The 26526-nt window shown below is 43.6% G+C and overlaps 1 protein-coding gene across 1 annotated transcript in view; it reads right to left on the reverse strand.

The window, feature by feature from the left end:
- The window catches only part of LOC105814782 (phospholipid-transporting ATPase IB), a 478735-nt gene that overhangs the window by 407061 nt on the left and 45148 nt on the right, over window positions 1-26526 (reverse strand). Inside the window, exons 2-14 of the mRNA XM_012649872.1 lie at window positions 26424-26523; window positions 25863-25961; window positions 24410-24455; window positions 23726-23766; window positions 19618-19691; window positions 17703-17796; window positions 16572-16699; window positions 15278-15389; window positions 8940-9105; window positions 6817-6944; window positions 5954-6031; window positions 629-717; window positions 233-277 (exon numbers count right to left, since the gene is read on the reverse strand). Of these exons, the coding sequence (XP_012505326.1) occupies window positions 233-277; window positions 629-717; window positions 5954-6031; window positions 6817-6944; window positions 8940-9105; window positions 15278-15389; window positions 16572-16699; window positions 17703-17796; window positions 19618-19691; window positions 23726-23766; window positions 24410-24455; window positions 25863-25961; window positions 26424-26523 (1200 nt within the window). The remainder of the gene's footprint in view (window positions 1-232; window positions 278-628; window positions 718-5953; window positions 6032-6816; window positions 6945-8939; window positions 9106-15277; window positions 15390-16571; window positions 16700-17702; window positions 17797-19617; window positions 19692-23725; window positions 23767-24409; window positions 24456-25862; window positions 25962-26423; window positions 26524-26526) is intronic.

Raw genomic sequence — 26526 nt, forward strand, 5'->3', positions numbered from 1 at the left:
TTTTTTTTTAGTAGAGACGGGGTCTCACTCTTGCTCAGGCTGGTCTCGAACTCCTGAGCTCAAATGATCCTCCCACCTCAGCCTCCCAGAATACAAGGATTACAGGCATGAGCCACCGCACCTGGCCTGCCACTTTTCTTTATATACAAAAATATGCAGGTGAGAAATGTTAACATAAAATCATTCCGAAGCCTTTTCTACTAAAGTGTCAAGAGTGCTAGAACTTACTTACCAGAAGTCATCCGAGGATGGCTCTCTCGTCAATTCTGGGAAATGACTGTCAGAGACACGGAAAACAGAATGGTCCCAAAACAGTGATAAAAAAACAGACATTCTGATCAAAACATGAATAAGAAATTTATAATTATTAGATTAGATACACACATTTACAGATTCCCTGGGATTTTTCACTAAGTTAATATTTGCAGAAATAAACTACATTTTAACTGTCCAAAGTTTCATTTGGGATCCATTTAGTTTTAAACACATTCAATAGTAACTGCAGATGTAAATCCATTATAAAAATCCTTTCAAAGCATCGGAAAGATATTTAACTAAGAAGCTAAAAATAAACTTATTTTTTGAAAGAAAACGGGTAATATTTTCAGGAAATGATAAACACACTTACCCATAGGTTACTCCGGCAATGCTGCACTTCTTGAAGTTCATGATATTGCATGTGAGAGTTCCAGTCTTGTCAGAAAAGAGATACTTTACCTAAATCAAAGAGTAGGATAAGATGCATAGACCACTAAGTGAAGTCTTTCCTTCTATATTTTTCAAAACCTAAACAGGTAGATTTCCTTAAAGCAAGAAAATTAGTAACAAAAAATATACTTTATTGCTTAGACCACTTACCAACCTTTTTCCATAACTAATTCTGTAGTTAAATTGTACGGAAATGTGCAAAGGAAGCTTCAGTAATAGCCCTGGCTCCATCTTAGATACTAAGTGGAAACATTAAGTCCTGCCACAAGGTGTCCCATTCCTCAAGGTATTGCCATGGTCTCCTAACTTTACAGATTTAATATGGGAAGTTCTGAACGCACAAAGGGGACATGTAACATCATTCTACATGTACCATTCTGGGAAACTATGCCCTGGATTGGTGAGGGAGAGTAATTAACAGAATTGCCTCGAGAGGAAACTCCAGTTTCTCACTGGTTTTCTAAAGAGGGGTCTAGACTTGCTGGGTACCAGCTGTTGTCCAGGAATCCCAGAGAACTGGTCTAGGGAAGCAGTGCCTTCCTGTTCTACAGAAGGGGGATTAATAACATGAATTGCTTACTTGTGATTTTTCCTAATGCTACAATATAAACAAATACACTGAGAATTATTTTTAAAGCAATTAAAGGGCCTTCAAGTTATTAAAGCTCTTGAAAAAATCAAATATTATATCCAGATATGAAATTAGTATACTAGGAGTAATTAATGCTTTCACTATAAATAATGCCTTTATATAAGTTGTATATGCAGTAAGTCTAGGGATACAAAAACTTCAGTAGAATCTGCCTTCTAATAAGCAGTGGTTCCTGCCTTGTAAAAAAATATATATTAAAATATTGGGGGAGAGCCAAGATGGCCGACTAGAGACATGACTTGTTGGACCCTCCAGGCTGGATGGTGGGATACTGGACTGAGGAGAGCGGAAAGGAGCTGCAGCTCAGGTGTGGGTCACAGAGAGAAACAGCAGAGATGACTGGGGACCCCACAGAGAAAAACAGCAAAGCTGAGAAAGAAGAGAATAGAGAGGAAAATATGGTGGCGTCCATCAAACCCAGAGAGGGTTGGAGCCCAGCAAAAGGGTAAGGTGGTTTCCCTTCCCCCACCTACGTGCCTTTGGTGAACAGCGGGACACGAAGTACACTGAAGGCTTTTCCACCCTCCACGAGCCCAGGCATGGCAGCTAATTAGGAATAGTGGGGTGAACCAGTGAGCCCCAGGAGTCAGGGTGTCCATAAGGGGCACCCCACAGGAGACTGCCACAGGAGGCTGACTGGGAGCCGTGGCCCCTCCCCACCCATTGCAACCAGGAGAGTAGCTTGACTGGAGAGGCCCACAAATGTCTGCTTCTCTCGTGCCCCAGGCTGAGCTTGCCACAGAGAGCAGGGTCCCTGTGGGAGCAACCTGCCCGCTGGTGTTTCACGGGATCTCCAGCTGGCAGCTCAGATAGGCGATCCTGGTGCCCTAGACACAAGAGCGGTGCAGGGAGGTCTCCGACCTGGACTCAGGTGGTGAGGAAGCCCTCGTGGACATATCCGTTGGGAGAGCGTGGTGGGTGCTGAGGTCAGGGGAGGAGCTAAGCAGATGGTGGCTAGACCGCCAGCCTGAAAGCCTTTGCAAAGCCTCAGCGGGGCTCAGCTGTTGCTTTTCTGGTCACTAGGGGGCGCCGCTGGGGTGAGGTTCGGAACAAGCTCCCCAAACCGGGAAACCTGTTCCCCAGAGAGCGGCCTAAATGCTCGAGTGCTCGATGCTGAGGTATCCGTGAGCATGCTGGAGAACCACCGTATTAGACAGGGGTGCAGCCTTCAGAGAGAAATAGCCTAGTTCCCAGTCCCATGGCAACTAATGCCTCCGGCACACCAGCTGAAAGGAAGCTGTGGCCCCTCATTACTCACTACGACAGGGGCTTGAGCCAAGAAACTGCGAGTGGCCGCTCCTCTCTGGCGGGAGCAGGCCCCTGGCTAAGGTCCCTGCGGATAGAGGAGCCCACTACTCTCCCTTCGGAGACTTGCAGGGGAACAGGGGTGCACGGGTGGGGAATCCCCTGCCCACCAGTGTGTCGTGGAGATGCACTCTAGTGGGCCAGACACACGGGCTGGGGGGAGGTCAGAGAGCCGGACTCGGGTGGTGAGGGAACCCACGTGGACTGATCCGACAGGGGTGCGCCGTAGGGATCCAGGGAGTGGCGATTTGGGAGGATGGTCTCACCTCCCCGCAGAGAAACTGCGCTCGTGGGCAAAGGCAAAAAGAGCCCAGCCCAGGGCCTCAGCATTCAAGCATTTAGGCCCCTCCCTCGGGAATGGGCTTCCCAGTTTGGCGAGTTTGTCCTGAACCTCATCCCAGCGGCGCCCCTAGTGACCAGAGAGGCAACTGCTGAGCCCCGCTGAGGCCTCGCTAAGCCTTTTAGGCTCCCATAGTCTAGCCACCACCTGCCTAGCTCCTCGCCCCACCGCAGTGGGAGCAGAGATCAAGCAACCCCCTGGGAACTACAGGGTCCCTCATAAAGCTTGGGGCGCTTGTGTCCCCCCTCTTGGGGACTAGAGCTTACCACGAGCAAAAAAGATCATCTTGACAGCTGGCTCTTCCATACAAACATATCCAGCGATGGGGAAACAGCTCTACAGCTCAGCCTAGTGCGTCCGGACTCAAGCAAACAAGATGTGGCTGATTTCTACTTACAAGTACCACCTGCCATCTCAGAGATTAAGCTGGGGGGCCCACCCCAGTTCACACTGCTGGGAAGAGCTGAGCACAGAAGGTCAGAGGAAATCCAAAAGGTTCATCAAAACTGCTTGAACACCCCTTAGAAAACCCAGGACCAGCACTCCACCTCCTGCCATGGTTAGGGATCGATCTTCCGGGACCCAGAGACAAAGCCGCAAACCAGGCCTAGTGCCCCTAGGACTCAATTGAGAGGCCAGATGAGAAGGAATCAGTGAAATAACTCTGGAACATGAAAAATCAGAGCAAAAGGACACCCCCCCCCCAAAAAAACAGTAATTCCTTAACAATGGATATGAACCAAAATGAAAATACCGAAATGATTGATAAAAAAGTCCAAATACAGACCACAAAGAAGCTCAATCAAATAAAAGAGAAAATGGAAACCCAACACAAATAAACTACAGGACACAGCCACATTTTCAAATGGGCTCAAAAGCCTCCAGAGAGTCTCCTGGCAGCTCTCCTGAAAAGAAAAAAAAAAGAAAGAAAGTCTCCGGAGGGAAACAGACACTACATCACTAACCACATCCCTTATTTTACTGCATTTGTGTTTGGAAAGACTGTTATGGGAACATAGAAGACAGGTAAATTAACCTTGCCTGGAAAACTGGAGAAGGAGTCAAAGAGGAAGCAAATTTAGCCTGATTTGTACCAAGAACTCATTGATTCTTACAGGAGCAGGTTTTACCAGGCAGACAAGGGAAGTGACCAAGCCATTCCAGGAGAGAATGTAAACAAAAACAATGAGGAGCGAAAGTCCAAGGTCACTGACTTAGCCCTACCTGACCAGAGCACAGGGGGTGGTAGGAGGATTTGTGCTCTATGCCAAGGACGTTCTCTGTAATGACAACACACCTGTTACACTAAGAATTTAAGTGCACATGTATGAACATACACAATTCAAGGAAAGAGAAAAATTTGCCATTAACTCCAAGTAGATTTGGAAAATTGTATCAAAAGAACAGCATTACCTGCATTTTTTTGTCTATAACGTTCTGTTTTATAACAAAATTTGGTCTACAAATTTGTGCCTCAACTTTCCGGCAATAAAGCCCAAAATGTAACACAAACCATCGCAGAATTCACTTCATCTTTCAAGGAAAGAAAAAAGGAGAAAGCTAGCCTACCTCCCCAGGAGAGGTTTTCTAACCTCAGATGCATGAGACATCTGACCGCATCTTCACAGAGGCGCAACACTGAGGATGGAGAGGTGGTTCTCAGCAACAGCCCTATGCTGGCAGGGAGGCGTGCGAAGGCCAAACTGCGACAGACAATTTGGAATCCTCGACCTGTCACTTTCTAACCAGGTGTCCTTGGATAAGTTACTCATTTCCTTATCTATAAAATGAAGATACAGCACCCACCTCACAGGGTTGTTGGGAAATTTAAATAAGATGTATAAATGAAATCATAATCCTTAATTGCAATGTGTTCAATAGAGGTTATGAAGAGGTTATTCCTTATGGGGATTTCAATGTGAGACACAGAATCAAGGCAAAGCACATCTCAGTAAAGGCAAGAGGAGTTCGGGGATGAAGGTGAAAAGACACTGGTTCCCTGGAATATTCCAGAGACAAACACTGAACATGTGAGGGATACATGCATGTCCTTTCACTTAGCCCCCACATTTTGTAGGGTTACCCAACATCTGAGTATCTTAACCACTGTTTTCCCATCATTTGTTCCTGGTAAACACTTTTTAAAAGGGTCCAAAATGATGTTGCACTACATTTTTTAGACTGCATTTTGCACGGTATTTTTTGCAGATGACTTCTAGGTGATAAGATTGCACTGTGTCTCAAAAAGCCAGTCAAAATGGAGTGACATTTGTATCTCATAATAGTTTCAAATACTAGTTCTTCAGATGTCACTAGGCATTCAGGGAGAAATGTTTTTGCAAAAGCTTCCGTGTGTTAGCGCAGGGAGGAGAGTGAGGCATGAGCAGAGGAGGCATGGAACGGGCAGCGTGAACAGACGGGATGCTGCGTAGGAAGACACTGTAACGGTAACAAGATAAGCTACCCCCAAGTGTCATAAGAAACATAACAGAAATAACACAAGGCACATTACATGATATTATGGTTTGCCCCCTGCCCCTGGTGGGCTCTGGGCGCCACCCAGAGCATCACATCTGGTCCTAACCATATAAGGTGTGAAAAACTGCTCCGCTGCCAGCAGGAAGGAGACAACATCCCCATCAGTCAAGAAAAAAGAGGAAGAGACAACGTAGAGGAGGAGGAGAGGCCAGACAGGAGAAAAAGGAAGGACACAGAAACCCAGGGCCGTGATCTGCTCGGACACGCGCCCACTCTCAACCCTCAAGAGTGTACTTTCAATAAACTCTCTGCTTGCAACGCAGTCTCTGTCTCTCGCTCTCATTCTTCCATCTCGAGAAGACAAGAGCCAAGGGATGTGGGGTACAGCGGTGACATATGGCTCTTCTGCTACCACTCATGTCCCCTCAAGCTCATGTCACCATTACCAAGGTTCCCAAAGAGGTTCTCACCTGCCCAAGCTCTTCATTGAGGTTTGATGTCCTGGCCATTGCAGGAGTGTCATTTCCTAGGTAATACATATCTGTGTCCTGAGAGAGAGAGAGAGAATGTACATTTCAGAAAATATTTGCCATTAATCCTTCATTCAGATTAACGCAGAAAAGAAGCTAAGAATGGATAACTTAAAACTCTTCTGTTTTCATAGAAATGTTAATTTTAAATTTTTGGCTGAAAATACAGTGTCTGTTACGACAGAGAAATGACGTGGTACAAGGGGAAAACACGGTATTAATATACAGAAGACTTGGTCTCAAGATGATCATTTCATGACCTGGTCTAACTTACGATTCTGAGCTCAGTTAATACCTCATTTATAGGATTGCGGCGAAGATCAAACACGAATGCACACAGAAGCACCTGGGCTACCTGTCCTGGCTGCTGAAGTCCAGTGCTTACAGGCCATGGCAGTCCCTTAAAAAGTCTCACCTCTGCCCGCTTAAAATCCAATCCAAGTTTGCCGCCATGATGAATTTCGATATAGCGTGAACATGATGATAAACACAACCAAGAGGCCCTTTCGTCAGCACTAACTGGGCTCCAGCAGCACCAGCAGCAATCACAGCCCGATGACAAGCACCTGCTCAGTCTTCCACCTCCATCACCTCAGTGGCCACAGCAGTCCTCGCAGAGGTACTGTTGTCCTCCCACCTCTCAGGGACACCGCATTGGAGATCCCTTGCCAGTTCTTTGTGTGGCCAGTTTAAACCCCTGGACCTAACGGTAAATGGAAACTTCTTTTCTGGGAGCTCAATTAAACGCTGAAGGCTCTGAGATAGTATAGACAACAGAGGTTGAACTCTGCTTTAACACTCACCCAGTTTATGAAAAGGGCCTGAGTGTACTTCACAACTTCGAGAGTCACCAACAGGCTGATGGGAATGAGATTGTTGTATAAGATGATGAATGTCAACAGGTTGTATCCAAAATTATCTGAAGTCGTGTCTGTGGGAGAGAACCAGAGTATTTATACAGCTTTAGTTACAGACTCCATTCAGTTTCTTTTAACCTTTTTATTTTGGAATTTTTCTAAAAGATGTTCCCAACAAAAGCCTACTGGCTTATTTAGAGATTCAAGTTAGAATAGCTATGAGCATCTGCTACGTGTCAGGAACTGTGAGCACAAGGGCTGGTTTCTCAGGGGGGCTGTCAGGGAGGGGAGTGAGCAGACATGAGCATGCCCCCCAACGTGACCACGCAGCAGGACGTCACAGGACATTGCAGGAACCAACACAGGAGGCATCTCTGTGGGAAGGCATGGCCGCTAAAGGCCACCCAGAAGAAATGCTGAAGAGCAGAGGAGAGACAGCTGACTTAAAAGAAAGCAGAAAGGAGGATAGGCATTTGAAAACTTTGTAAGGAATATCGACAACCTCACTAAGGCATGAGTATATTTGGGACACTCCAAAGAGTTGGTAAGATGGAAAAAAATGTGAACAAGAGAAGCAGACCAAGAGAGGCAGGCAAGAAGCCTCGAGCCTCACTAAAGAGAAGAGAAGGAATGTCTTCATGGACCAAGGTCCCCAGGGGCAGAACAAGACCCTTGGTAACAGGATCCAAAGCAGAGGCAGGGGCAGCTCCAACAGGAAGAGGGACCAGGAGTAGGGAAGGAGGTGCCGGGTCTGGGGTTGTCAAAAGGGGAAGTTCTTCCCTTGATGGCCATGATATTCCACTTGAAGGACAAAGTAGTGAGATCTTCTTAACTTAGCAAGAGGGTTAGGGAGAGGGCGGCAGCCAGCTGAGGGTTTGGCTAGGATTTCAGATGCCTGCGAGGGGAGCTGGAATTAGCATACAGACAGCAGCAGGCGAGGACTGGAGATCAGGCATCCATAACGGCTCCAAACCACAGGGAGTTTTTCCCCAGGAAATTCAATGAAATGGAGGCAGTCTGATTTAGATCTAGAACTCTGGAGGGAGGTTGTGACAGAAAGAGAGGCTCTGGGAAGGACAGGGGTGAGCAGACACATGCTGGTCAGTGCCGCCACCTGGCCACCGCCTTCCGTCTCCTCATCCCCACCGAGACTTCCGTCTTTCCCACTGATCACTTTTGTTCCTGACCCACTACTTACTATCTTGTTCTCCTACAGAATTAAGGACTTACTAAATAGGATCTCTAAGTCCCAAGGGTTACAGACATCTCTCTAAGGTACAACATTTGCTTAGGAACCAATATCTGCCAAATTAAGAAATGCTAAAGTAAGTTCTCGAGGATGAAAGTGACACCAGACGGCAATTAAAATCCAAATAAAGGAACAAAGGGCACCAGTAAAGATCATTTTAAAGGTATTTATAAAAGACAGTATAATTACACCTTTTTTATCCTTTCTTCTCAATTTAAAAAAAAGCAACTGCAAAAACTTCATTAGAAAATCGCACTGTTGGCCTTACAGAGAGATGCGATATACGTGACGGTACAAAGGACCGAGGAGAATGAAGATGCACGAAGCAAAGAAATGATACCACCTGCCAATTCAAACCCAGAAAAAAGAGCGCAGAAAATGGTAAATAAGTAGGCTCACAGTTTTTTTTTCTTTTTTTCCTTTAGATTCTTTAAGAGACATAAGGTTGGTAGACAACATAGATAAATATAATCCATGTATCAATAACAATAATAGCACAAAGCAGGAGAGGAAACAATGGAGGGATATTTCTGTATTTGACTGGAACTAAGTGAGTGTCGATCGGAAGCAGAGTTAGATAAATTACGATACACATTGTAATCCCTAGTGCAACCAGTAAGAAAATACTTAAAAAATAGTCAAGAAATAATCATTGGAGTATAAAACAACCCCCAAATGTGCCCTTCTCCACTTCCTCATGTGAGCCTAACCTCTCAATGGTCCCTGAAGGACTGGCATCATGTACAGTAGCCCAAGGGCACAGAAGGACTTTCCAGGGACGGTTCTATTCTGTACCAACCAGCAGCCCCCCAGCACTTACTCATCTTCTTGATGTACCAGTTCTTTCCGCCTTGAGACCCGTTCCAGTACAGGGCTCCCACCGAGCTCACCAAGGCCATGACCAAGAGGATGCCGAACAACACCAGGATCTGTACGTTGGTCACCTTCTCGACATTCGATCTCTTGAGAGGGGCTTTGGTTGAATTCTGCGCAACAGCATGGAAAGCGAATAAGGGTCACAGAACAGACTTGGGGCCAAGGGAGGGGAGAAAAGGAGATACGACAACCATATTGAACAAGTGTCAAGTAAAAGACTTTTTTTTGCTGAGCAATCAATGAAATTAAAAAGTGTACCATGCTCCTGAATCAACAGCTAGTTTTAAGAAAAAAGAAGACACACTCTACCAGTTTAAAAAACACATTCCAACTCTATGTGATTCATTCTGTACTTATGATATTTACATACATAGCACAAAATTAACTACTTTCTTTATCTTAGACATAAGTTCTAAATAAAGTAAGTAAAGTTTCAAACAAATCAGGATGCTGTTAATTCAAAAGAAACTTAGAGATTCTACACTATAAAAACCTAGGGAGAACTTTCAATAGCCCAGCTCTACAATAAATATACTGAGACATTTTAAAAGTACTTATTTTCCCCTCCAGCAGTTCAAAATTTGAAGAAAAAGAAAGACACACACACAAACACATACACATCAATAATGCAAAATAGAACATGAATAGGTGTCAAAACAAATGGACAAAAAGTTCATCTGGAGGACTGTGAACAAGAAATGAGCAGGCAAAGTCAGGAAGGGTCTCGGGGACAGGAGAAACCCAACCGGTGTCCTGAATCACAAGCGGGGCGTAGACAGGAAGGAGAGGCAGAAGGAGAAAGCCTCCACGGACCTGGCATGTGCTTTCTCCCTGCCGCTGGGGAACCCAGCCCAGCCAGAGCCCAGGCCGCATGAGGAGGCGAGTCCAGATTCATTAAAGCCAGATTCAGGAATCACCGCATTTCAGGTGGAAAATTTGGGACTAGACTTTCCAGCAGTGGAAAAGTCGGTAGAACTGTTTGAATAAGACAGTTACGCACCTGAAGTCATTTTATAAGAAAAATTTCTGAAGGTAGTCGTGGTGGGCAAGATAATGGCCCCTCAGTGACACCCACATCCTAATCCCTGGCCCCTGTATGTCATTTTATATAGCAAAAGGGACTTTGCAGATGGGATTAAATTAAGGACTTTGAGAAGGAGAGATTACCCTGGATCACCCAAGTGGACCCAATCTAATCATAAGGATCCTGAAAAAGGGGAGCTTTTCGTGATTGTGGTCAGGGGTGAGGTGACTACAGGGAAACGATCACAGAGGTACAATGCCGCTGGCTGTGAAGATGCGGGAAGGGAGCCAAGAGTGTAGGCTGGAAGAGGTAAGGGTCGGATTCCCCTCTAGAGCTGTGGTCCCCCACCCCCACCTCGGGGCCACAGACCGGTACCAGTCTGTGGCCTGTTAGGACCCCAGCTCCACAGCAGGAGGTGAGCAGTGGGTGAGTGAGCAAAGCACCTGTATTTACAGCCACTCCCCATCGCTGGCATCACCATGTAAGCCCCGCCTCCTGCCAGATCAGCTGTGGCATCAGATTCTCATAGGCGCCCAAAACCTACTGTAAACTGCGCATGCGAGAGATCTAGGTTGTGTGCTCCTTATGAGAATCTAATGCCTGATGACCTGAAGTGGAGCAGAGGTGGTGATGCTAGCACTGGGGAGTGGCTGCAAATACAGATTATCATTATCAGAGAGGTTAACAATGTAATAATAACAGAAATAAAGTGCACAGTAAGTGTAATGCACTTGAAACATCCCGAAACCTCCGTTCCCATACCCCTACCCCCCCGTGGAAAACCTGTCTTCCGTGAAACCAGTCCCTGGTGCCAAAAAGGTTGGGGATCGCTGTTCTAGAGCATGCAGAAAAGAACAGCCAACATCTTGAGTGTTGGCCCAGTGAGACCCATATCAGACCCGCATCAGACCTACAGACCTGCAACAGAATTAACTGTGTTACTTTAAGCACTAAGACTTGGAACTGTGTTACAGCAGCCACAGGAAATGAACACAGTAATACGGCAGGTGGCTGAAGAAGACATCAAGGAGAGGAAAGCCAGGTGGGAATTAATTATAATCTGTTGCCGAAGGTGAAATAATTCCTGGATTAAATTAGAAACCAGGAACTTCTAATTCAGGGAGAGACAGACAAAGGAGAGCCAGCCTGCCGGTCTCCTTCCGTGAATCACGAGCCCTGGCTTTGCAAACGCAACACGGATTTGCCAAGTTTGGGTAATGTGCAAGTTTGTGAGGCACTAACTGACCACAAAAATGGTGCCTCGTCCCAAACTTAAGTCAGCACCCTCCGTCACTATATTCTCCATGGAACTGATCATTAAAAGAACCATGATGAAAATGTCTTCAAAAACAAGAATACAAATAAGAGTCACAACGAGAAAATGAAATGGAGATGAAAGCAGGAGGCAATTCACTCCTGAGCTCCATGGAGAAGCTCAAACCACAATGTCCCTGAAATTTTTATCTGGATTCTGTCACCAAACCCGGAAATGCCATCATGGCCATGGTCTTCTTTGGGGGTAGGGAAGCTGGGGAATTTTTGTACTGGTGATTTTGAAAAGCTAAGTCCTTCAGACATTTAAACAATACAGCATTTTTCTTTACTTCTGTTCACATTTTCCCCCTTTCACTTTAGTTCTTTAAATTATTTGTCTTTTACAGACTTTAAGAAAAATTCCTCTAGCCTCTAAATGTAAATCCATTAGTGAAGGCCAACTTATCATCAACCAAATGCCATATCCAGGTCAACTGGGGGGACACAGCCACATCTGGCCTCATAGCAAGAACCAGCAGGCCAGTTCCACCACTGTTTATCCTAACGTTTAAAAACTAAAGATGATCATATCATTTTTAATAAACATTCCCTGAATGCACAGGCAGGAAAAAAAGTACAGTAAACTTCATTTCTATGACCCCATTAGTTATTGACGTCTGATCTTTTCCAGTGGTTAAATTCTGGCCAGTTAAGAGGATTAAGAAAATGTATCTTTCACCCAACACAAGAATAATGACCCCAAAACGGCAGGCTTCAACGTGTGCACTCTGTGGAATGCCAAATTCCGCCTGCTCACTCCCGTCCTCCAAACATCTCTACTTGCAATGGTGAGTTTTTAACACTGAATTCCTACTGTCATTACGAGTTCTCCTATAAAATTCTGAAAGAGCACTGCTACTTTGGTGTAATGGAGTTATAAATAAAACCAGGTCAAAATGTCAGATTTTGAAAAAGCTGAAATCAGACCTAAATCTTACACATTTTATTCCCTCCTGAGAAAGGAGGTGTCAGAATACTGGGGAGAACACTGACTCTGGAGTTTGACCGCCTGGGTGTGAATCCCTATCTCTTCCCAGTTTGTAAGCTTGGGTTACTTAGACACCGTGTGCCTCAGTTTCCTCATCTATAAAATGAGCACAATCTTACCCAGCTATCATGAGAAATAAATGAGTTAAATATGTGAATTGCCTAGAACATGTGTGATTTGTTGTAATTAATGTTTGCTATAATTAATGTGATAATCTCTCTCTTTCCCATTAAATCAACCAAGCCAGCATAGTAGATATTTCCATATATAACTACACTAAGCATGAAATGAGCAAACCTTGAATGGTCAAGGCATTGAGGTGAGAGTTTAAGAAAAAAAAGGTAGAAGAAGAACCCTAAAGCAATTGAGTTGCCTCTCTGTGGTCAAGTAGCACAAGTACAGGTGAAAAATGTTATTTCACAAACAGGATGGCTGCCGCTACGTGTGCTATATTTTGTTCCTTTTGAAAGCTCATTATTTTTACTTGCTGTTTCTAAAGGCACAATGGGTCTGGCATAGAAGTTTCTGGGGTGTTCCATCGTTCTGTACTCGAGCCGTCAACATGCAATAAGCCTCGCAAAGAGGTTTATCACACCTAGGGGTAAGGAAAAGTGCCTCTCACACTCCCTCCCAGGATGCAAACTTAGTGCATACTCGCTCACTGAAGAGACGATGGAAGTGTTTTAAAGTATAACTTCATTCACTCTTACATCTTAGCTACAAAGCTGTATTATCAATGTATGGTCTAGGAAAACAGTATGACATCCTGAAAAAACACCCAGCGTACAAGAAATCTCAAAGGGTGCTTAAATTTGTAATATGCATAATCTCTGGGCTCTGCCCAAATCTGAGCTAGCCGCTCGTGATCTCTTTGTCACCTCATTGTAAAAAACACGAGTAGTGACCTGTGGTTAGTGATGCTCTAAAAGCGTTTGGCAGGGTCCCGGCACCGGACCGCGGCACACAGAGCGTACTGGCTGGGTGACACAGCATCAAACTATTCATCAAGATAAGTCCTCCGCACGCAGGCTGCCCAGAAACAACGCACTTAAAGCATTCTAATCAGCCCCCGTGCACAGGTGAGGACCTAGCGCGGGGATAGATCAAGCCTATCTCAGACATGCTGAATAATCTTATTCCATCCCAGGGGCTGCTTCTCAGAATTCACCAACTATTCACTTTTCTAACAGGCATGCAGCCCTCCCCCCACCCCGCTCCAACACACAGCTCTGCAACCTTGCCCCTGCGCTGGGCCCTGCCTCCCCTCCTCGGTCAGCTCTCCCCTGCCCCTCGCCTCACCCGGTCAAGGACACGTCTTCCCCCCCACAAAGCAGAGGGTGTTCCAGCAGAGACTTGAATCGCTTGGCATCTGCAGGTGTTATTACCGGATGTATATTCGAGACATGGAAATACTTCTGAACCTTTATTCCTCAAATGCCATGTTAAAAAAATTGCTCATAAAATGCATGCATGTGGCTACACTACTTTCTGCCTCTCCCCGACCCAGCAAGGCTACCGGCCTCTCGGTTGCTCCTGCTCACTCACGGAGCACTTGACAACTGGCTCAGGGCATTCACCCCTCTCTGATCCTATCTTGAGAAGCACAGCACCGACGCATCAACTGCCTCAGTCTCTCAGCCCTTTACTTCTCAACATCAGGGGGCCTCCAACAGCTCCACTGTTAGCTTCCTACCGCCATGGTTCACTCCCAGGTCTCACCATGCTGGAAACCCTGCACCCCAGAGATGCAAAATGAGCATCCTGCACACTGGTCGGCCTGTCAGCCAACAACTGCAGCCATCCTCTGCAACTTCAGGGAGTCTCCCAGTCCTTCCGATCCCCTCTCCCTCCCCTGTCTTCACTGTGTCCATGAGCTGGTGTGGCCACTGGGGTCTACCGCTTCATCTCTTGGACTGTTTAACTGTCTCATCCCATTATCATGTGACCGCAGAGTGGATCAGCACAACAGACTCCCCTCTCCAACTCGTTATCTAACATGTGCTTCTTTGGGGATCATTCTTGGTGTCCAGTCAACCGGCACCCCCAGACCTGGGTTCGATGACCCTTCTGGATATACCCATAACACGTTAAAATAACACATATTCCAGTAACTATCTCTCTACTTTGGATTCTAGCCTCCCTGACTCCCAGAGGGTAAGATGGGGCCTTTCACCTTCGTATCCACACAGTCTAGCACTAGGTTTGGTACATGGTGATCACTAAACATTTTTTAATCAAGAAATACAGCCAAATCTGTGTTTTAGAAGGTATACAAAATGGCAGACAACTGAAAAGCAAATTCTCTTATTAATAGCTACCATTAGCAAAATAAGATGCCAAGTGATACCAAAGAAAACCTAAGAAATGACATTTTGAGACACCGATTTATGTAGAATTTCAAAAGCTGCCTGGCAAAATATGTCATAATATAAATGTGAGCTGTAAATTCACAAGTAATAATTAAAAAAAAAGAAAACATTAACAGGGAAAAACATTATTTTGACTTCACATTTTTTTCTTTGGTATTTGAAGAATAAACATTTACTACAAAAATAACTGATTTTAAACTGTCTAAAATTCAGTTAAGACAATTTGTTATAAAATCCTAATTAATAGGGTGAAGAGGAGTAGTAGAGAAATAAAAAAGTTAGAACTAATCACCTGCTAAGTATAGACAACAAAATAAGTTAGAACTGATTGCCCCCCCTAAATCTAGAAAACAAAGACCATTTATATTTCAGGCAAAAGGTAACAAGTACCCTATAAGATAACATAAATCCAGAAGAAACTACCTAAGAACTAAAATAAAGACACTTCCTTTCCAAATTTAGGTTCATAGACCAACTGGAGTTTCCTAAATGCAACATCTGCATATTCCACCCTCTAGTCTATAAAAACAAAAAGGAAAAAAAAAAGACTAAAATCAACATTGCTTTTCAGAATAGAAATGTTTTACCTGCATGAGTTTGGTGTCGTGTCCAGTATAAACTACTATGCCAAAGACCCACTGAGTATTTCTAAGCTGCGTACCTCTTAATAAGATCTGGTCAGGCCCAAGGGAAACAGGGCTAAAAATAAGAAACAACATTTATATTTAATGACAGTCTGACAAATGAGCATGAGCCTTCCCCTTACACATAAACCCACAGTAAATCAAATGTCTCCTTTAGTAGAATTTGAACTATTCCACTGAGAAACGGGAGCAACAAAGGTTACCATTGGCTTAATCTGCCAAAAGAGGCCAACAAAAATGGTTTATTTTATTCATTCATCACTAGAGAAAAATGTTTTTCCCCCCCAATAAAATGTTAGAGGGAATTATGTCTCTCATAATCCTGTTATGAAACTCAACACCCAGAAAGGGAGTTGCTAAACTAACAACCAGAAGCTTATTCATTTGTGAAACTCAGTTTATTTTACAGACTATTATAAGAAAAAAGAAAAAGAAGCAGTTAACCTATCACATCAGATTTGTCAAGGATGTCTTAATGATTAAATAGAGACCTGAGTGATAATTTAGAAACCAAAATGGGGAGCGTCTAGAGTAGCTATGCGTGCCACATGAAGCCAAGAAGCAGTCACACTTGGTCGTCATATTTATTTGGGGTTGATTCCCACGGTCAGGTCCTTCCAAGCTGTGGGTCCGTTCAGAACATAAAGGACAGCCCGACAGGTTGTGGGGGGCACTGGTGGGAGGCATGCAGACAAACGGTGGCCAGGAGATGGACACTGCACCCCAACGTCATAACCACAGATGACACTAACAACACAGCAAATGCCCAGAGGACAAAGACAACGGAATACAGACAACAGGGCACTGAATATTCTAGAGGAAGAGTCATCATTCACTTCATTTGACTTTCTAAAAAACAAATGTTCCTTAGGAAAATGCTAGGAAAAAAATTATACAGTTCTCTAACAAGTAAACTAGCTTTCATATACCTCAGACACCTCTCTTCTGCTTTTCTGCACCATTTTATGCAGCTAAAACCATTTCTCCTGCCTGGCAGGGAACGAACGGGAACAGGGAGAATAAATCACATGTTTTGAACCTTATCTGAGGCCCTTGGGATCTTTGCTTGTCAAAAATCAGTTCTTTCCTTAAATTTAAGGGAAATTTTAAATTGACTGAAATGGTATGAAATCTCACTGTTTTAAAATGTTACGAAACTAGAAAATATTTTCCAAAGCTCTAATAATTCTTAGACACACCAAAAAAAAAAAAAACACTAAGAAAAGGAGAATAATACCTTTTCCCATCTAAGTGCAAGTTTCCAGTGAAGTCATAGAGGTGGCGATTGGGCCCTTCACATTCCACAGTTCCAGATAACTTCATCAACACCTCTCGCGTCTGCATTTCAGCGGTGTGACTCAAAGCCTAGAACGTGAAGCCAAAAGAGGAAATCGAACACAGTCTTCTGTGTTAGGGACAGCGTTCAGCGTTCCCATCATAATCAAAAGGAAATAATGAGTCATCTATAGTACGGTAACTTTGCAGGGCTCTCAAATCAAATTATCAGCCCCGCGAAGTCGACTTTACCAGCAGCTTTTGCCACAAGAACCTAATGCAAAAGTGGCAAAAGAATTTAATGAAGTAGAAAGTCAAGATCCCACCACTGTGCTAGAAACATCCATGTGTAAGTAATAGTTAACACACTAAAACACCTTACTGAAAGCATCATCTATTAGCTATTCCGTGAAGCTGGCTATAAAAATACAATGAAGAATCCCTTTAATATTTTAACACTATCTAGCACTCCACCAACTCCTTTAAACAGAAAAATAAATGTCTAAAGGAAATATCTATAATAGAAAAGAAAGATATGTGGATAGAATTACTGAATTCAACTCTATGTTTACTGAATTCAACTCTATGTAGCAAAAATTTTTAAGTGTCAAAATACTTAAAATTTTTATACAGTAAAGACTATTGTTCATTCTGGAATTAAAATATATGGTAAGAATAGCTTCTTTATTTAAGGCATGAAAATTCTGCATCCAGTATACCACTCCAAGAATTAGAATCTCCATTACAATGGTGTAAACTGAGGCACACAGAGCCTGTCTGCTGTGTTTGTCCACAGTACAGTTGGGGTCCTTCCCACCCAGTCAGCCTTATTGGGATGTCCCCTCTCTTCAGAATCACAGGCAGAGAGCGCAGAAAGATGCAAATGAAGGTGTGATATCCTTTGTCACCGAGAGCTTGATGAAGGCCAATTTTCCCAGCTCTCCTTATGCGAGTTCCCCTCATCATAAAAGACATGAAAGACATATTCTCTCTGTTCGGGTTAAGGCATGACCTTTTGTGGTTGAACATTTTTTTTCTTTCTCTAGGAAAAGACAGGTGGGGCCATATGTGCTACTGGGGCCTCCATAACAACACATGTCATAAAAGGTGACTTTCCCTGCCGTATTTTAAGGTTCGTCTCCCCATCTAGATTAGCTGTTTCAACATAGCACATTGCCTGAGGTTCACTAAGGAGAGAGAGAGAAAAAGCCAAGTTTAGTAAGGTCCTCTCCACAAACTCGCAGCTCCTAAAATCTCTCTTATGATTGGCCCTTCAAAATAAATTGTTACAAACAACCACTTCAGCAGCAGTAATTGATGAGAAACGAAGACGCACGCTGGTCTCCGGGGCTCAACACCGACAGAGGCATCCGCCCGGCTGACCCGCCCTTATGCGCCCCGGTGACAACTCCTGGCCTCAGGCAGCCAGAAAGGACTGCGGATGAGCGAGAACAGGGGCGTGCTACCTGAAACGTGTGCTGTCCCTCTCTGCCAAGACCCTGCCACTGGGTTCGGGTGGTCCTTAAAGTCTGGGGCTGGCCCTGCTCCTGACCAAAAAGTCCACCCTAGGCACAGCCAGCACAAACATGCATCTTTTGAAGAAAATCACAGCCAGAGGAGTCAAAGGAGGAAGGCATGGGCCTGGCAAGCCTTTGCTTCCCTGCGTTTTTTACTATCTCAAAAGGCAACTGTCAATCAAAACACCTAATTTTAAGGACGGAAACTCAAAGAGTAGAAATAAGCATAGCAGATCCTATACTTCTATTTCTAATCTTTGGGCTTAGGTTAGTGAACATACTTAGCAGTTAAGAGAACAGACTCTGCAACCCACTGGCTAAGTGAAAATCCCCTCGAGCTACATTTATGGGCTACGTGGCCTTGGCAGGTTGTTTAATCTCTTTGTGTCTTGGTCTTGTCACGTGTGAAGGAAGGGTTTGAGGGTTATTGGGAAGATTAAACGGGATACTGTACTCAGCAGCTGCTCAGCACAAAGTGCGTGCTCAGACACCAGGCAGGAGCATCCTGGACACACGGTGTCAGCTCAGACAAACAATCCCACATCAAAACTGGGTTTTCTGAGGGTCACAGCCAAGACTCACAGCCCAAGCCATTAAGGGATCAATATTTTAATATTTCTAAGAGCTTCTCTGTTATCAATCAATAAGGACAAACATGAATCCTGCCTCCCTCCCCTCCATAGGCTCAGGCTCCTATTTTTAAGTCTTTGATCTCGAGCAGAAAATTTTAAGCTAAGGCTTAAAATCTAATGAGTGATCAAATCCAATACAAGAAACATTATCTGCAATCAAAGAAAATGCAAACAGCACAAGAATCATGATTCACAACAGCATATAAATATAGGAAGTTATATGCTTCGAGTCATATAATTTAATCTTGAATCCCAGAATAGAAGCTCATTCTTACCCTAATTTTGGCTCTTTCCTTGCTCTATACTTTTAAGCATCAAGCAAGGGAAAGTCAAGGGCTGCGTTGTCATTATATACACCACTAAGTGATGATATACCTTTCTAGAATAAAACCACCTAGAGAACACGGCAGAAAAGGGGCAAAATGTGGATGAATGAAGAGCAAACACCATGTGCAGGTCACGTCTATACTGGGAAAACGCCTGCGGTTCTACTACAGGGCGGCATTGGGTTCTGCAGTAAGGACTGCTGGCTGGGCCCATCAGGAAACCGGTTCTGAAGTCTCAGATGTGCTACAACCTGATGTTATGGAACAGACCACTCCACTGCTCTTGAATCAGTGCTCCTATAAATGAGGACAACCCCAGAATAGCCGGGAGATCAAATGGGGTCCACACAGGTAAAAGAGTTCAGAAAAAGCACAAAAGAATGAACGGGAGAAAGAAACCCAGGGTGGAGCCAGGAGAAGGCACAGGGCGCGTAGACCAGAGAGAAGGCAGAAGGGAAAGGTGGCAGGCACCGCGTAAGGCCTTGTTGTTCTTAACGTTGATTTCAAAACCCAGGCCCACTAGCACACCTGACCTGGAGGAGAGCAGGACCACGTCTGCGGGAAGATACTGCCCATTGACGACCTTCACAATGTCTCCCACTGCCACCTGGAGAGCAGGGGCGAGGACAGAGAAGCGGGAAAGAAAAGAAAAAGGCACTTAAATATTTGAAGAAAAAATTACTCTATAACTAAGCCATGAAGTTTAAGATAAAGAAGCCCGAATTATTCTCCTTGACAAGAACAAAAGGAAAATGCTTCCATACACGCAACCGGTAATATCGCCTTTTTGCAATGATGCTTAATAAAAAAGAAAAAAGGAAAGGGAGAGGGAGAAAGGGATGAGTCGGCACAACTACAACGATCTCATTTATTACAATCATCCACCCATTTGCAAACACATGGACGTTTCCATAGCTGTAGCCATAGGGCAGAGTGGTTACACAGCACCTCCAGAGCCCGCCTGAACATCTGGGTTCCAATCCCCTGCTGTGTAGCCATGCAAACGCTATGCAAACTCTGTGTGCCTCAGTTTTCTCATCTATAAAATGAGGGTTACGTCACATATTTCATGGGGTTACTGTGAGGATCGACTAGGTTAGCACACATACATTTTTCTGTTTTACAAATGGGGAAACTGAAGCTCAAAACAAAATACCCTGATGAAAGTCGTACAGCAAGTGTCAGAACCAGTATTCAAAACTGGGCCATCCAATAGGAAGGCCAGTGCTCTGATTAAAAGGTAATACTAAATTTATTCATGAACCACATACCTAACGGCACCCCGGCTCCGAATTATACCACATAAAACCGAGCAGATTTGTACAGCCTCAAGAAATTGTCAGAAAGAGAGTCATGGCCAAAGTCAGAGACCACCTTGGGAAACAGACCCCACTGCACAGAAGATCCCAAGCCAAGGAAACAGGCCGTCATCTCCAAAACAGCACCATGGCCAACTGTCTGCAAATCCTTTAAGTAAGATCACAGAAAGCACCAGATTGGAAAGAATGTGGGCTTTCAACTCAGGCATGCCAAGGCTCAAACCCTGGCTTCGTAGGCATGTGCTAGCTCTGAGATCTTGGTGAGTGGCTTCACCTCTCAAAGACCTGGTATCCTCACTTCTAATATGGGAAAACAATTCCACTGGCTTTCTAAGGTTGATGCAGCGATTAAGGAAGTAGGTACAGCACCTGGCATGAAACAAGTGCATGTAGGTATCAGTCCCTATCAGCATGAGTGACTGAGTGGACACCATGAGTGTGACAGTCAAGGACACCAGAATTCTCTGATGACACAAAAGGAAAGATCATTCCTACCTTGCGCAGTACTAACTGCAAAACTCAAAATGGGCACTTTGCTTTCTGTTCCCTATTGAACTCTATGCTAGTCCCTTAGAAATCGAGAAGTTCAAATGATCTAACACTGTGACAAACTACTGGATCTTATAAGCGCGTAGGTGCCCAGGTTAATCTTCCGTCGGGAAAGAGGAGAGTTTACCGCGAGGAGGCCTATGTGTGCTCCAAACTGCTTATTGAAGGGTGCGGGGAAAATGCTCAGAGCTGTTTTAACAACCACCAGTACAAAAGCAAGGGATGCTTATGGAAATGGAATGGAAAGTGTTTTTAGAAGTAAAAATATTTTATAGGAATAGTTTATATAAAAAAATAAGCAGCAGCAACTGGGGGGAAAACTCACTAGAGAGGAAAATTAGTCATGTTTTCAAAAGAAGAAAAGCAGTGGGTTTTTTTAATTCAAAGTGGGAGGACAAGGGAAATTATGGCTTTCTCCCATCTTTACTTTCTAAATAAAGGAACATTCATATCTCAGCAACCAAGCACTAAGAAATTTCATGTACATGAGAAACTACTTACTTGGGATTTTGTTTGAAAATGGTCCTCTGCTTGATGTTCTTACGTGTGACTGTCCCTTGCTTGTATGATACTGTCTAAGAGAATCAGTACAGCGGGAAAGCAACCACCCCACATCCCTGAATCCACTCTAGCCTCAGAAGGTTCCTCATGCCTCTTAGTTTTGCAGAAGCAGCAAAAAGGTCCTCTTAAAGTCAATCGAAGCTGTTGAGATCCTCCGAGCGCTGCCCCTCAGCGCTCACCTACAACCCAGGGGATGGCTGACTTGAGCCTCGGCATCCCAGATTAGGTCGTTAATGCTTCGCGTAAGGACAGCCAGCTCCCCTTGCTCACATCTGTGGCGCCTCTGCCCTCTCTCGTATTCCCATCCTCACGCTGAACTGCTCACGGCTCTGCAGCTGTGCCTCTGAAACTGGTCACCTCCCATTCACTGTTGCAGAGAGCGCGACAGCATCTCTGGAGGGAAGCCTTCCCTGACCTGAGCCAGGGGTCTAGACTGCTGGCCCCTCCCAGGTACTCCCAGTGCACCGACGTGCACCGCCCCCAGGTCTCTACAGCTGCACTGTGCTATATAGTTAGCTGTCTGTCTCTTCCAGGACCCTAGTGGTTCCTGAGTATGCTCCCGAGAACAGTGGCATCAGCCTCACCTGGGGACTTGTTAAAAATGCATATTCTCGGGCCCCACCCCAGATGCAGAGAATCAGAAAGTCTGGGAGTGGGGCCCGGCCATCTGGGTTTTACTAGCCCTCCGGGTGACGAGGATGCCAGCGGAAGTTGGAGACCCACTGGAGGGGCCCTGCCTCACTCTTCCCACGCCTAGCACAGTCTCCAGTATGTGCCAAGAGCTCCATTTCGGTAAATAAACTACATGTATTTTAAATTGAAATAAAAATGCAAGTGGCAAAATATATAACAGGTGTTTCTTTGTTGTTGTGTTTCTCCCAAATGTGTGTGGGAAACAGTCATGAGCTCTGGGAGCCGGCAGGGCCATCAGCTCCTGGACCCAGAAATCAGAGACCATCACTCCATTTCCTGCTGCTTCAGATAGAGTCAGGCACACGGAATCCGAATCATCCTTCACTCTGGCCAGTATGATGCCTTTCTGGGGATGGGGGGGAACCCTAGAGAAACCCAGGAGGAATCCTAGAGAATTAGAGAGGTAAATCCCCAGTGCCGTGGCAACCCTTGAATCCCTCTGGCATTGGGAGCATTTCTCCCCCTGCGACGCCAAGAATTCCCAACCTCTTGGCCAAGAACCACCATACTTCCAAGTGAGAGTGAGGTCCGTGAAGGCCTGCAATACAGGACTTCTAGATCGGTACAAAAGTTAAGGTGTTATTGCAAAGCACTATTTTAATGGTGAGTGGTTCTCCTAAAGGGAGGCAAAATAAAACAAGAACTAAAGCAAATGCTGCAGTTATCATATCACAGGCATTTTTCAGACATAAAAGGCCCTAAGAGACATTTAAAAACATTGTTTACTAAATGTTTAGCAAGAAAAACTATTTTAAGTCATCCCTCTGAATAGTTGTTTTCTTCTGAAATCATGTTGATCAGCTTTGAATGTTGGACTAATGAGAGTCGTCCCCCCAAAACATCTTGTGTCCATTAAGATGGTCCAGCTAAAACAGACTCACTCAAAAAGCTAATTTTATCAGATATAAAATACCCAGATGGCGTGGCAGATTTCTTCTAAATTTTCTATTCATCACTATAAACAACCAAAAAACCCCACACCATTTCTGAGCTCTCCGAACCTCAGACTTGCAGGGCTTTGGAGGCAAAGCCTTCCTTGCTGCTGTTAAGAGCAGCAACTACCGTAGGGGTCATGTTCTAGCAGCCCGAGATGGTCTCCAATCCCTCCACCACTCTATATGTAATGGTCCTTCTACCAAGAATGTTAGAAATGAGAATCACAACAATTAAAAAGAAAAACAAACTTACTTAGGTTAAGAGAACAATAGAGGACCAGGGAAAGTTTCTTGAATTAGATTTAGAAACCAGAAGATACACTGAGATTTCAGAAATATCATCAAAAATAACAATGTTCATAGCTTGAAGTGACACATTGGGCACATTTCAGAAGGGGCAGGGGACAGAGTAAACATGCATCCATTCTAAGCAGACCACATGGGAAAACCCCACAATGTCAGAGTTACGTACAATGGAGGTGACCTATGTCTTAGCACAAATTTTATATTGCAATCAATACCAGCAATTCATTACAAGTCTTCAAACCATTACTTTCTAGTATATCTTTAAAATTAATTTTTACCTCTTTCCACATAATGGTATGCCACATACCATTTCTTAACACTGGAAAAGAAAAAATAGCATATTGGTTAATACTGTTGATAAATTAGAATCAGCTTCCTACAATCTAAAAGGCTCCTTTTAAAATCCCATTTATTAATTCTAGTATCCCATATTCTTAGACATAAAGGTAAAACACCACCACTCCAAAAAGTGGAGCCCCAATCTGCATACCTCTGTAACACATATACGTTAATGTATACACATAAATGTTTATGTATGTATCAAAGTTAAATCTATTTATATTCAGCCCAGAAAAAAAAAAGAAAAAAGCCTGCTCTTAAACAATTAAAAAAGCAGAGCCAATGTTGTAGAAATCAAAACAATACAAAGTAGAAAGAGGAGAAGGGAGCGATTATAAACTAAGGATATGAAGAATGCTTGGAATTTTTATGAGCATAAAAACTGTTTAGTTCCTAAAAATGACAACCTTTTCTAAAATTCTAAAATATACAAATCTTGTTCAAATCTTAAGCATCAGCACCAAAACCTTGTTCATTTGTTATTTTACTATTCCTTTAAAATACTTTATAGATCATTTTCCCAATTTATCTCAATACCATTAACTACTTACTCAAAATTCCTTAAATGCAGATCTTATCCTTAAGTTTTATAGTGGAAAAGGGGATTCAGCCTGGTATCTTACCTATGGTTTTCTTTTTGTTAACCGCATTATCTGCCTTATGTCGCTTCTGTTACAGAAAGAAAAAAAAAGTTCTTACATTGAAAAGTTCCAAATGAATAACTGAAATAGCAAACAGTGAGATCTGGAATAAAAAGGGACAAGGAAACTAACTGCCAACAACGCTTATGCTGTAAAATTCAGCTGGCAGTTTTATGATCTATCGTCACTCGCTAAATTGAGACGTATATACTGTGGTTTCAATTATTACATTTTGGTTGTAACAATTAACAAGCACTTTAAAATACGAAACTTCTCACTCCTTGTTTTACATCAGACTACAATAATTACTCAGTATGATAAACCCAACAACAAACAACTGATTTCATTTGACTGATGAAATAACTTTGCTTCGATGTGCACAGGTTACGTATCCCTCATCCTAAATGCTTGGACAAGAAGTGTTTCAAATTTCAGATTGTTTCAGATTTTGGAATATTTGTATATACATAATGAGCTATCTCAGAGGTAGGACCTGAGTCTAAACATGAAATTTATTCATTTATGTTTTATATATACCTTATGTACGTAGCCTGAAGGTAATTTCAGACAATATTTATAATAATTTTGTACACCCGTCACATGAGGTCAGGAATTTTCCACTTGTGTCGTGTCAACGCTCAAAAAGTTTTGAATTTTGGAGCATTTCAGATTTCAAAGTTTTGGATTGGAATGCTCAACCTGTATTACATTTATTTATTTACCTGTTCCCAGAACGATGTTATGAGTGTGAGGGGGAGTGTGCGAGTGTGGGGGAGGGAGGGAGAAGAAGAGAAAGAGAGGGAGAAGCAAATGCAGAGACAGAGAGACAGAGGGCACACAGATATATCGAGAGAACAGGAATATGGTTGTAGCCAGTGAACCCGGAGATACCCTGGCATACGCATGAGAAGGAGAAGATTCTCATAGAGCTACCACGAGCTACCATAGAGTTACCATAGCAAACACGACTCTGCTCTCCTAGACAGCACTGCAGGGTGTCCCACAAGTCACCATACATAGAGGAAATGGGAAATTGTAGCAAAATGTACTTTTACTTACAAAATACTCATTACAAAATTTTACAAAAGTTTTCCTTTGTATGGAGACTTTTGGGACACCCTGTATAACGCTTCATTAGCTACCCACGTTAGCAAGCTCTAACGTGGGATATAAGGAACACCAGCGATAAAAATTAATGGGGGTCAAGAGACCAAACATTCAAACACAAAGTGTGAACTGCTTCAATGTCACCATACAGGTATTTAGACACTCTAAGTACATGTTCCCTCCCAAAAAATACCATCATGGGTCTAGAGGGGCTCGTTAAGCCATAGCTATAGCTCAAGTTCCTGTCTCAAGCATGTCATCCAAGGCAAAACGTGAGTTACAAGTTATTTTCCATAAATGTTTTTATTATCCGAAAGCAAAAACTTACAAAATCTTCTACGATCTCTTTGATGCCTGCAATTGTTAAAATAATGATCAATGGCACCAGCGTGGTGTATCTTCCTGTTGGAGATACGTCTGGGATTTGCTGTAAGAGAAGAAACCACAAGAGGGAAGCTGGCGCGTTAAAATCCTCTCCACTGAAATTGTTACAATTGTGGCACTCACGCCTCACTCTTGCAGTTCTGGTCCATGTCTGTTACGCAAAAATAATTACCTTATTTTAAAAACTAGCTATTTTTTTTATATATTTTAAAATTTTTATCTAACATTGGCTATGTGTTTAAAACAGAAAAAGGCTTAAAAGTACAAGCCTAGGGCCATTTTTCAACACCTCTTTCAGTCACTGCAATTTTCCTTAAGGCGATACCAAAGATGCCTCCCTGTGCACAAGTCACGTTGTTCCCTCTATCGGACAATGACCAGATGAGGGAAACAAACTATATTCAGGCACCGTAACACTCTGCAGTTAAAGAACCTTTTAACAAAATCTCATTTTGCATGTCATTAAGGTTGCAAATTTTAAGTAACTTTTTAGAAGAAACATTACCTGTAATAAGGCAATGAAGAGGAAGAAGGCATTAGCAGCTCTTCTAATCTGCTCATACAAGAATCGAGGTAGAAATGTCAGCACGCTGTACTTGGCCGTACTG

This window comes from Propithecus coquereli, unplaced genomic scaffold, assembly GCF_000956105.1.
Source record: "Propithecus coquereli isolate 6110/MARCELLA unplaced genomic scaffold, Pcoq_1.0 Scaffold306, whole genome shotgun sequence".
Lineage (NCBI taxonomy): Eukaryota > Metazoa > Chordata > Mammalia > Primates > Indriidae > Propithecus > Propithecus coquereli.